Genomic DNA, 12,918 nt, shown 5'->3' on the forward strand with positions numbered 1-12,918 from the left:
ACTAACAATGAAAGTGGAAAAGGAAAAATGGAGGGCCCATATAGAGTTTATATCAATACATAAATGTGACATATATTTTTCATCAGAATATTTGATCCTGTCTCTCTAAGTAATTACGTAAATTACTGTTAAGTAAAAAATTCTGATAGAGTATTCTTGTATTTAGAAGATTATATTTGATTCTGTGGTTTTAGGAAAGGACTTATCTCAAACTTTAGCACCAGAATCACCTGGAGGTCTTATTAACAGAGATGGTTGGCCCCATCCCCAGAGTTTTGATTCAATAGGTCTGAAGTAACGCCCAAGAATTTGCATTCTAGGTTGCCAGGTGTTGGCTGATGTGACAGTGGTTCTGGAACCACACTTTGGGCAACCACTGCTTATGGAAGAAGAATATGCTTGCCCCACCCTAAGATTCAATTAGAAATGGCATTTCTCTGTGTAATAATTTGGCCATGCTTTCCATATCCATAACCAATTCTGATCTATCTTAGCAGTAAGACATCCTCTGTAATTTGTTTGGTTGCACTTGTTTTTGATTGCTTTTATGTTTTCTTGGCCTTTTTCATGATCCTGCATTGGGATCACAGGTTCCCATTTGCCCTCTTCTTGTTTTCCCCTATAGTGTATATGTTAGAGTGAACCCCCAGTAAATCAAGAAGTATCACTATCATGATCACTTCCACAGAGTAGAATTTCTAGGATTTATCCAACACTAACCCTCTTTCCTCCTACCCAGGAGCAAACATTCTGCTGGGATTTTCTGCCTTTAACAGTAAGTAGCCTTTTGTCAAATGTGTACAATGGCCTAGAGAATATTTAAGTAGGAAGGAAGGCATGTTGGTACTCTGAGCACATTTGGACATCCAGAATTTGATTCTGCAGTCTTCCCTTTACACAGAGCAATGTGCAAAATGTCAGGGTTCCAATATTCATTTCTACCCTGATTATAATCCTTTCTTTCTAAAAACTGAAGCATATGCATATGCATATGCATGAAGTACATGAAAATTTGGAACAGAAGCTCTGCGACCTTGGACTGGCCTGTGTAGCTATTTATTCTGCTTAACTCATTATTGAATTTTAAGGTCAAATGAATGTTTTCTCAGTGCCATAAGACCAGAAATGGGCTACTGATAGGAAAACCCTGGAGGCTAAAGGTACAAGCTTGTATCTATCATCAAAAGGACAAGAGGTGAGCCTACTTTAAATTCAAGTCTCAGGGAGCTGAGACATTTCTGCTATTTACCATCTTGCCAGTTCATGATCAAAGTTACTCAATTAATTTGAGCAATTGCAGAAATGCAACATTTCTGGAGAACTTGTCCATTTACCACCTTAACACACAATCTCCTAGAAGACTGGGCCTTAGTATAAGATGCCACGGTAAGATCACATCCTTCCACCGAGTCTGTAAGCCTCAAGAAAATAGAATACCAAGATCTGGGCAAACAAGTAGAAAATCAACCAGGAATTGAACTTTTAGTATAGTTCTTCCTAAATCTTCCTACTGTCTTTACTGACCATACTCTTTGAATACTAATTCTAAGCTAGAAAGTGAACCTCTTTAAACTTCCTTTTTTCTCTGCTGTTCGATGAAGAATTAGCTGTCTTTGCACTAGTCAGAGCTGTATTTTATTGTTCAATTATAGATTATTTATTGACTGTATTATTGGTTTTCTTGTTTCTTTCCACGTACTGAGGATCACATGAAAGTATCATCATATTAATCCATTTGAGATTTTAAAGATCTATAAACCTGCCTAGTTAATGTACTATGAGGCTTTTCCCTCTAACTTGGATATGAAGGATTTAGCAGTAAAATTGCCCAGTAAATCTTTAATCTATTTTTGTGTCTTTTCAGAAAGCATGAGTTCTAGGAAATTTACTAATATTTAGTTACTTCTAAAATCTTTATCTTCATAATCAGAGAACAGTAAATGCCCATTAAAGTACAGTGGGTATATAACATAAAAACATTAGACACTGATTACATATGTTCTCTGCCCTATGAGATTCATAAATTCCAAAATGGGCATATGGCACACACACATATAAGTACCATACATGCATAGCTATGTGAGTGGTTCTGGGAAGTGGGAATGGCAAATTCTAATAAATTCACAATTATTATTAAACTTGTTCTCTCCTATTTCACAGAAGAATAAAAGGAGAATCTGAAATTTTCTTTGAATTACAATCAGAAAAATATTAAACATTACATAACAGATTACATATCATTTTTCATTTTGTGAACTTCTAAAAGGCAAGAATATTTCACGGTATGAGTATGATCTAAGGAGAATACTGTGAAAGAGATGACTATATGTCTGGGGCTGTGTTCTTTTTTTTTTCCAGAAGCAATAAAAACAGTTAACAAAAAAAGCAGAAAAATGAAGCAAAATTACATATGTAAGTTACTGTTTGAGTATAATTAATAGTATAGTAAGTGCTCACATAAAGTTGTTGATAGCTTCCTGGAGACTGTGACATTAAGTAAAGAACAAATAAAATCAATTTTACCATAGGCTAATTGATATAAACAAGAGTTAAATTCCTATGGCAATTTCTGGTGACAAAAACATCACCAAACTTCTAACTAAAGACCCAAAATGTTTTTAATATTAAACATTGAAATAAATGTGAGCTATACAAACGTAAGAAAAATTAATAAAAGCACGTAAGATATTGAATTAACAAATTTCTGGTGAGTCAGTGAATGACTGAGGTCATAGTGGGGATGGATCAAATCAAGGAATAAATGTTTGCAAAGTGAAAATTGTAAGGAGCACAACCTACCACCAAGCACTTCAAAAACAATAGCAATATGGCTGTGTTCACTGAGCATTTTCATACCAAATTGTTCTTGTACATTTGTGTGATTTTCGTATACTTGATGAATTTTTATTTTACAGTCATTTATATTCATTTATTCATTCCTTTTCCAACTCACTTATTCCAGTTCAAGGTCGAGGGTGGCTGGAGCCTATCTTGGCAGCTCAGGGTACAAGATGAGAACTAAGACTGGCCAAGACGTTATTCCCTTGCAGCACACACTCACACACACACCCACATTCACTCACACTGAGCCAATGTAGGCACGCCAATGAACCTAATGGGCACATTTTGGGGATGTGGGAGGAAACTGAAGTGTCCAGAGAAAACCCACACAGATATGAGGAGAATGTGCAAACTCCATACAGACAGTGGCCCTGGCCAGGGATTTTTTTTTTCATCAACATTATTAAAAATGCTGTATTATTCAAGGGTCTGCTGTACTGACATTATCAAAAAGACTGGAAGGGAAGCTCATAGCCAAGAGCTTTTTCATCAAAATTAAATTAATTTAAACCTTCTTGGGTATTGTGTTTGATGTCAATAATTTTATTTACATCAAATACGGATAATTTAAGGTTTTAGTATTTCTGTGTTCTAGTGTCCATTTTATTTAAATTTAACTTGTGCCAAATTATACTATATTTTTCTTGAAGAGTATCTGAGGATGAAAGCAAACATTTACTAAAGCCCTAAAAAGAAATAGAGACTATCAAAATATCCTAGTCAAAGTTCTTTTTTTTGAGACGGAGTCTCGCTCTGTCACCAGGCTTACTTCTGCCTCCAGTTCAAGTGATTCTCCTGCCTCAGCCCCCTGAGTAGCTGAGACTACAGGTGTGCGCCACCATGCCCAGCTAATTTTCGTATTTTTAGTGGACATGGGGTTTCACCATGTTGGGTCTTATCTCCTGAGCTCGTGATCTGCCTGCCTCAGCCTCCCAAACTGCTGGCATTACAGGCATGAGCCACCGCGCCTGACTCAAAGTATTATTTTTTTTAAAAAGCACTAATATCTAAATAAGAATATATCAAATAGAAACAAGTAATAACAATTGTATAATATGATCTTTAGTGTTAACATTAATATTACTAGAAGTATGATTCTAAGTATTGCCGTCTACAATATTTGGAAAAATTGAAATATTCTTACAGAATTAAGACACATCATGATGATGATGAATCTATCTGTGGGAATCCATTGTCAGTGATAGAACACCATGTAGAGTAAGGGAATTACCAATCACACATTATGTAGCCATATTGGTAGAAATTTCTGAGAAAAAAACCTCATCTGATTTATGGCCTGATCTGACCTCACTAAATGACTAAGACCTCCGAAACATCTGCAAATGAATTTCCCAAAGGAAATAGGAGATATATCTATGGTTTGAGCAAATAGAAAGTTGATACATTTACTGACTACTTATAGAGAAAAATAGCGTAATTCTCATTGAATATTTTATTTCAATTTCATTTCTATTTATGTGAAAATTTTGTTGTGTTTTACATTGTATGGGCTCTTATTTTCCCCTCATTTACACTCTTTGTAATTTTTATACACTTAAAAAAATGTTGATTAAGTAGCTTTCAAAATAGACTCAGGCTTAGATATAAACTTTAGATATGCCATGAAACTTAAAATACATTGTTATACCATATAAAATAGAATAAAATAAATAAGTAGCCTGTAAAAATAAATTCCAGAAGTTTCTCCAACATCTACTCAATCTTAAATCACTTCAAAAGCAAATCAGATCAACATTTTTCCTAGTAAACATTTCACCTATTTCAAGAATAAATAATTCTTCATTAGAATATTTTGATTAAAACTCTGTTCCCTAGGAAAATGCCAACAGTAATAATGTCTCTTCTTTTTGTTCTCACATATGTAACAACGAAACAATGACTGCACGATCATAATTTGGAAATAGTTAAGTATCAGCAAGTTTCTGCCATCCATGGGGGAGGAATCAGAAAAATGAGCCTTACAATTTGGAGGGTTAGTACAAGGTATTTCTGTATTTCATTAGGATTTGGTTTCCTCCTGTAAGATCTTCTTTCTCTCTCTGTTCACATCTTTATGATTTTAAACATTAAACTTCCAAACTAGTCTACTTGTGGTTATTAGTGATCACTGTCTAAAGACACAACTGTATAGATATAAAAACAATAATTTAGTTTTGCAAAGAAATATTACTATGTTCCTTTTTTCTTTCTTTACGAAACATTGATTTTGCTCTTACTTCTTTTTCAGCATCTTCCAGTTTCTTTTTCTTACTCTCGGGCATTAAATCATCCAACCAGCTGAGTTCCCGCTTCGTGAACAACAAGTCCATCAACTTTCTTACAAATACCAGGGCTAACACCTGAAGTGAATAACAAACTAGTTTAAAGTGGAAAAATAATTAAAGCGAGTGGTGTAGATTTGCCGGTATGGTTTCTGGTAGAAACAATTTCTATTAGGCCTGAGATTAAAGTAAAAATTAAAGAGATATATATGTATAAAACATTATCTAGTCTTCTGCTTCCTTCATTTTCTTTTCTTACTACATCCCCAAAATAATGACTATGATTTTACCCAATATGAGAGTCAATTAAATAAGCTATTTAAAAAATATATATAACATGAATTTGACTATGTTTCCTTAAATACATGTAGTTAATAGTTTATACTATATTAAATTAACACTAGAACATTTTTATCTATATTAATAATTACAAAATTATTTAGTCATTCAAATTCACTATAGTTTTTGAAGTATTTGAAACTTGCCTGAAACATTTAATACAACGTTATTTTAAAAATCCTCCTAATTTTTCACATTTGCTAGTATCTTTAATGTTAAATTTTGGAAGGATGCATTTTTCCATCCAGCTTCAATTAATTCAGACAATCACAAACATTCAGAGTGATAGAGACAAAAATAAGAATCACTGAAATTCATAGGCATTCTCAAACCCTATCTTAGTCAATACTTTTAGTGCCAAAAGTTATATTTTCCAATAATTGTTCAAAATGACTCAGTTGTTCCAATTTCAGTTCATGTGTTTGTTTCCAAAGAGACCAGCAAATCAGAGAAAGAGAAAAAGAGTTGACAGAAGTTTCATACCATCATGGGAAAGACAATAGCAGCTCTTGAAACTTTTATTATCCACAAAAGGCCAAGGCAACTCATCTGAATAATCGTGAAGAGATGCACTTTTCGAAGTGGTACATGCCTTAGGTATATAAAATCTGGTTGATGTTTTGCAGGCATCCAGAAGAGCTTTATCCTATCAAAGAACTAAAAGATTAAACAGACTAAATTGTTTTTAGGTGTAAGACAACAATAAAAGTAGGACAAGTTGATGTTTAATATGGTTCAAAATTTTAGGTTAAATGACATACCTGGATAACACTAAGTTGATACCTGGGCATCAGGACAATGGGATTGTTACGCTTACCCTCTGAAACACTACAATTTCAGTTTAATAATAGCCCACATTTTCTTGAATATGGAGACGGGTTACAATTTAGAAGAGTTTAAAAATAGAAAGCCAATGTTAAATATTGCTACCTTGAAGAGTGGAGCCCTGTGAAGCAAAACATAACTACCATCTTCTTTTTCCTTGCCACATCACAAACTCTTCCTTTATTTGCCCCTCAATATTGGGATTTCTGGACTTGCATTCTCTGTCTTCTTTTCTCCTGGAATAGTTCATCCATACCCATGGCTTTGACCTTCACATACTTGCTAATGATTCACAGACCTACATCTCTGCCTGAGCTCTCTCTTGGGTTCTAGACCCTTAACCAGCTGCTAAGTATGGTATTTTAACCTCCTTATTTTGACTCTGCTGTTTTGACTTTGCCCGCTTAATCCCCAACAAAAGTTTAGATGCTGTCTTTATGAACACAAACATCTTAACCATAAAGATTTAACCTAAATAAATTTTTGTTAATAAAGTATGTTCCAGAGCAAATTTTGTTAACTCTATTTTTTCTTGATTAACTTTATATGCAGCACTGTCATTTGTATATTTTCAGTTGTATTTTATTAAAATAACTTTCATCTCAATCAATGTTATTTCTGTTTCAATCTTGCCATAAAGATAGTACATAGTATTACATAAAACTATTGTTATAGTACTGCATACTATTATGTTACAGCTTTGACTTTGAGGGCTTTTTTTAATCAAGCAAACCAATTTTTCTCAATTTGAATTTTATAAATTAAATGCACACAGGAAGGTTAAATCTTTAATCACAGTTTATTTATTAACAAATCATACTACATGATAGTTTTATTTTATGTAGATTGTTTGGTTTATTGTTCTTCGGCCAAGTTTTGCAGTTTTCAGTGTTTCCAACTAGAGGCGATTATTTAGAAAATAATGGTTTCAATCACTGTCAGTCACTGTTTTATTTCATGCCATCTCTACAGTAATATCTATTACGCATTTTCAAAAAGTAATATTAGATTTTATTTTTTAACTAATTTATTTTAAAAACTGTAGGCAATTCTCATCAAATATGTCAAATTAATATGCAAAGGAACAGTTGTCCATTGAGTTAAAATGTTAGAGTCAAAACACCCTGTTTTACCAGGACCTGCTTGTATATATAGTAAGAATCTCAAACTCAACATAAACCTATCTTCCCTTCTGTGTTCTATGTCTTACGGCATGACACGGCCTTCCTTCCCTCAGTTATCTAAATAAGAATCGTACATACATTAGTTCAGTCCCCGACCATTCATTTGTTCATATTTATTTATATATTCCAAAAACATTATTGAAACATTATATGCAGACTACTAAGTGTTGAACTCATTCCTGACTAATCTCTCTCCATTCTGTCCATGTATGTGTCATTAGGTTTTAAAATTTCTATTTCCTAAATATTATTTAAACTTAAAAGTCATTAAATAAACAAAAACTTGGTGCATGGTAGAGGTAGGAATAGGAAAGAAGTAAAATAAAATCTTCTGGCTTACAATGGAATATTTCCTTTTCTATAGAACTAGTTTTTCCCAGCCACCATTTCTCCATTTGTGAAGCTATGTTATTGCATAAGTGTACTTCAGTGTGTGGGTGCTTCAATTGTTATTGTTTAAATGGCACATTTGCTTTACTTTGGATTCCTGCAGTGTTGGAATGAATATAGATGTGGGTATATATCTGAATACAGAAACAGCATTCATGAGAACACTGTGATCTGTTTTTTCTGCCATGTTTCACAGTGAGAAGCTCAGATAATAAGTTTCTTAATATTGCCAAACAAGCAGGTAACATAGATTCCTTCAATAGGGTAAGAGAGTAACATGCTCCTGGAACTGTTGATATTCAGTATATGTTTAAATAATAATCATCATCATGACAAATGTATTCTGAGTTTTACATTTGGTTTTTATTATATCCTAGAATCAATATCACATTTCCCCACCCAGTTAGCTACAATTCCAAATAGGAATTTCAACTTCCTGGGCTTGGGGTCACTTACATTTTCACAAACCCTGTTTCTCAGTGTGAGACCCTGTTCGTCAACATGTGCCTCAGCTTGCTGTTTCATTTGTGTTCTTTAAAACTCATTATATTTAACTCGTGGGCCTTTCATAATGTTTTCTTCAATTTTCATTTAAAAGATTCACATCCCAAATAACTCCAAAACTTGACATTCTTGTTTAATTCTAAACCTCATGGGTATAAAATCATGTGGAATTAGAGGGAAAAATCTGTTGAAACCTATCATCAAAATGATTTTACTTTGTTTCTTAAACTTCTGCTGCTGTATTTATGTGAGCCTGGGGCCTAATAATAAATACTTTTCACTTACAGATGAGATTAGTACTCATGGAACTTTTGCCAAAGGCAAAAAAAAAAAACAAAAAAAGGAAAAAAGAAAAACAAACATAACAAAACCTCTTCAGTATTCTTCTCTAATGCCTTACAAAACCAATTCTATCAAACTACACTTTCCATACATGAAATTTTAAATGAGCAAATTAAATCTAATTTGAGTAAAATTAAAACACATAACATGGCTCAACCATCTCCCTCTCCCAGTTAATTGTTTCCCAGTGTCAGGATGAAGAGTCAGTCATACTATCAATTTTGGGTGTTCCGTGACCTGCAATGACTTCAAACTTAAGTTTGCCTCAGACTGGCACCCAGTACCGTCTTAAGGCCTAAGTGCTGCTGCTTCTTCCAAAGTCACAAGCTGGTTAGTTATTTGCTCAGGAACAGAGATCCTGTGCTGCCTGTCCTGCAGGTTAACTATCCTCTTACATGCTATGAACAGCAGTGAGTCTAGCTGTGTCACAGAAAAAGCCGCAATTTATTTTTGCTTTTCAGTTGACAAAATACTATATGATAAATAAGCCTCTAGTCTCTTTTTCAAGAACATTGGAGCGTTGGGCTAAATAATGTTAAATTATAAAACAAGATTATTCAAGGGACAATTTAAGTAGAAATCTATTAGTTTGCTAGGACCGTCCTAAAAAATTACCACAACTTGGTGGCTTAAATCAATAGAAATATATTCTTTCACACTTGTGGAGGCCAGAAGCCTAAAGCAAGATATTGGCAGGGCCACACTCCCTTTGAAGGTCTTAGGGGAGAAAACTTCCTTGCGCCTTCCAGCTCCAGGTGGCTCCTGGCACCCTTGATTAATGGCAGCAAAACTCTAATCTCTTTCTCCTTTTTTTTTTTTTTTTTTTTTTTTTTTGTGAGACAGAGTCTCCCTCTGTCATCTAGGCTGGAGTGCAGTAGTGTGCTGGGTTGAAGTGATTCTCCTATCTCAACCTCCTGAGTAGTTGGGATTGCAGGCATGCGCCACCACACCCATATAATTTTTGTATTTTTAGTAGAGACTAGGTTTTGCTCTGTTGGTCAGGCTGGTCTCAAACTCCTGACCTCAGGTGATCCACCCACTTTGGCCTCCCAAAGTGCTGGGATTAGAAGTGTGAGCCAACTATGCTCGGCCTTCCTACATCTTCATATGGCCTTCTTCCCTGTGTCTCTCTGTGTCCTCTCCTCTTCTTCTTCTTCTTCTTTTTTTTTTTTTTGAGACAGAGTCTTGCTCTGTTGCTCAGGCTGGAATGCAGTGGTGTGATTTCCGCTCACTGCAACCTCCACCTCCTGGGTTTAAGCAATTTTCCTGCTTTAGCCTCCCGAGTGGCTAGGACTATAGGCATCTGCCACCACGTCCAGCTAATTTTTATGTTTCCAGTAGAGATGGGGTTTCACCAGGTTGGCCAGGATGGTCTTGATCTCTTGACCTCATGATCCGCCCACCTTGGCTTCCCAAAGTGCTGGGATTACAGGCGTGAGCCATACCACACCCAACCCCTCTCCTCTTCTTATAAGGACCACAGTCATTAGATTTAGGGCCCACCCTAAAACCATGATTATCTTATCTTCAAATCCGTATCTAATTACATAGGCAAATAGTCTATTTCCAAATAAGGTCACATTTTGAGACGCCAGGTGGACATAAATTTTCAGGAAACACTCACTATTCAACCAATAACAGTATCATAAAAGAAATATGTGGGAAGAATTTGCCTACAGCTTCTGTAAACATTTAGAATACACTTGTGGAGGTTCTAAAATGTGTCCACAAATTCTTTGATACTCTTCTCTTCAAGAGATAGAGTCTCCCTTTTCCCTTCACTTGGGTGCAAGCTGGACTTAGTGGATAGCCTCTAACAAATAGAAAACGTGGAAATGACCATGTATGACTTTGAAGACTAAATCAAAAAGCACTTTTCATCCTTTCTCTCTCATTCTCTTCTCCTTCTTTCTCCTCTCTCTCTTTCTCACTCTCTTTCTTTCTCTCTCTCTCTCTTTCAAATTGCTCAGTCTGAAGGAGTTACATTCCATGTTTTGAAGACACACTAAGTATTCCATGGAGAGGCTACTGTGGCAAAAGACTGAGTCATCCTACCAACAGGTAGAAAGGAACTGATGCCCTCATGCCCACAGTTGTGGAATAGACATTTTGGAAGCAGATCCTCCAGCACTATCAAACCTTCAGATGCTGTGGACCTTGTCCACACCCTGACAGTGACCACATGGGACATCTTGAACCAGAACCATCTGGCTGATCTGTTGCCAAATTCATGCCTAAAATATTTATTTAACCAATACTTACTTAAATAATGTACAAAGTTCCCCTTATACTTGAAACTGCCTATATCTTTATTTTAGTCTAATTTTAAAATAATCCTATAAATATAACAGTAAAACAAACAAAACAAGGTGTAAAAACCCCAGGATATCACTATCTCAACAAATTGTTTTTATTTCTACACCTTCCTTTACAACCCATCTCAAACTCATGGCTTTATAAACCTATGGTCAGTAGTTTCTTACTGTGTATTATGTCATAAGCATTTTTGCCGTTACTTTTGTAGTTCCTAAAAGTACATTGGAACTTTAACTGATACAAAATTATCAATTTTCAGTGAATATACCATAGGTTACTTAATTATTTTATTGCTGTTAGAGAATTGGGTTGTTTCCAATATTATAACAGTATGTGTTAAAATGAACATCTTTGTACATAAAGATTTTTCCTATTCTTACCAACAGATGTCCATACACAAGATTAAAGTGTCAAATATTATAAATATTTGGATATGTATTGAAATATATTACTATGATTTTTCTAAAAATGCTGTAAAATCTAAGCCTCTTACAGTTTTAATATACTTACGATAAATAAAATACCATAAGTTTATGAACCTTAGATGCTGGAGAGTATCTTCTTTAACTTTTGTAACTCTTCAAACAAGTTTTGAAGAAAAACAAGTTTGAAGAAATTTAATTGTGGTCTAAAAGCTGTTCCTCAGGTGGCATCATTTTCTTAGCTGTCACATGACTTATCAGTAGATCTTAAGATAAGTCATCACAGATATGCCTGTAGTACTGTAAGTAATTTACCTGAATTCCCTTTAGAGATGAAGCACCCATATAAAGAAACACTCCATATAGCACTGGCATGGGAATAAACTGTAAAAGAACAATTGGAGAAAAGGTACAAATCATTTTCAAATATATTGTGGTTTTGCATTTATCAAAGAAAAAATGGAGAAAAAAGGCATTTTTAAGTAGAAACAGTATAGTACAGATTCAGAAGACATGGATTCAAGTTCCAGCTCTAGCACTGTTTAGCTGTGTAACCTTAGGGAAGTTACTTAAGCTCTCTGTGCCTTAGTTTCCAATATCTAAAAGGGGATGATAACAATAGGGCTGTTATAATTATTTAATAAGTCAAAATCTGTTTTTAAAAACCATGTAGTATATAATGAACAATAATACTATTATTATGCCACTTTAGAGACAATTTGAATTTTGTTTTACAAAGATAAGATATTTGGATTAAAGGTAAAGAAGGAAGCTAACATTTAGATGTGTTTCCTGCATTATGCCAGGTATTTGTAAATATATGGATTACTCAGATTTTCTCTTTTTATTGGAATAGTTCACCATCATCTTATGTCTATAAGATAATTACTTACATAACATAATTACTTACATAATTCTTGCAAAGGTACTTGTGTTAATGATCAAATACTAGTAAACTAGTAAATGATTAAATAATTTAATTAAAATGTCAAATTATTGGCAAATAAAATGTGTTGTAATTTATAGCACAATTAACACACCTTGGATATATCTGGCAAAATTACATGACAAAATAATTACTAGTTAATCCCCTTTAAAATAGATTTCAAGTTTTCTGTGGGAAAAAAATCAGTATATGCAAAGATGATGTCCAGACAGTGGTTTCATAGAGCACTTAAAATGGACCAGGCTCATTCCTTCACCTCTATATTTTATTAATAGTAAGTAATATTAACTGCTAATATATTTATCCATTGACAAGAAAATAGAATCTTTATGAATGCCTGTAATGAATTCAGGTCACAAGTCAGTCAGAAACAATGAGTGACTTTTTCCCATAGCTTGATCACCATTTCAAAATTGTTACAATAATTTACTCATCAAATTTTACTTTGCCAGACTAAATTTTTATGTATTTAACGGTTTTAAAATATAGGACATAATTTCCCTCCCTTAGGTTATGAAGAATTATAT

General features: G+C 34.2%; 1 protein-coding gene across 10 annotated transcripts in view; it reads right to left on the reverse strand.

The window, feature by feature from the left end:
• The window catches only part of SLC4A10 (solute carrier family 4 member 10), a 474,235-nt gene that overhangs the window by 14,883 nt on the left and 446,434 nt on the right, over positions 1 to 12,918 (reverse strand). For all 10 annotated transcript variants that reach the window (XM_050752258.1, XM_050752259.1, XM_050752257.1 and 7 more), the window contains 3 exons: positions 11,761 to 11,829; positions 5,946 to 6,119; positions 5,079 to 5,201 (listed from right to left, as the gene is read on the reverse strand). In XM_050752258.1, coding sequence (XP_050608215.1) covers positions 5,079 to 5,201; positions 5,946 to 6,119; positions 11,761 to 11,829 — 366 coding nt within the window. The remainder of the gene's footprint in view (positions 1 to 5,078; positions 5,202 to 5,945; positions 6,120 to 11,760; positions 11,830 to 12,918) is intronic.

Source organism: Macaca thibetana, chromosome 12 (genome assembly GCF_024542745.1).
Source record: "Macaca thibetana thibetana isolate TM-01 chromosome 12, ASM2454274v1, whole genome shotgun sequence".
In the NCBI taxonomy this organism is placed as follows: Eukaryota; Metazoa; Chordata; class Mammalia; order Primates; family Cercopithecidae; genus Macaca; species Macaca thibetana.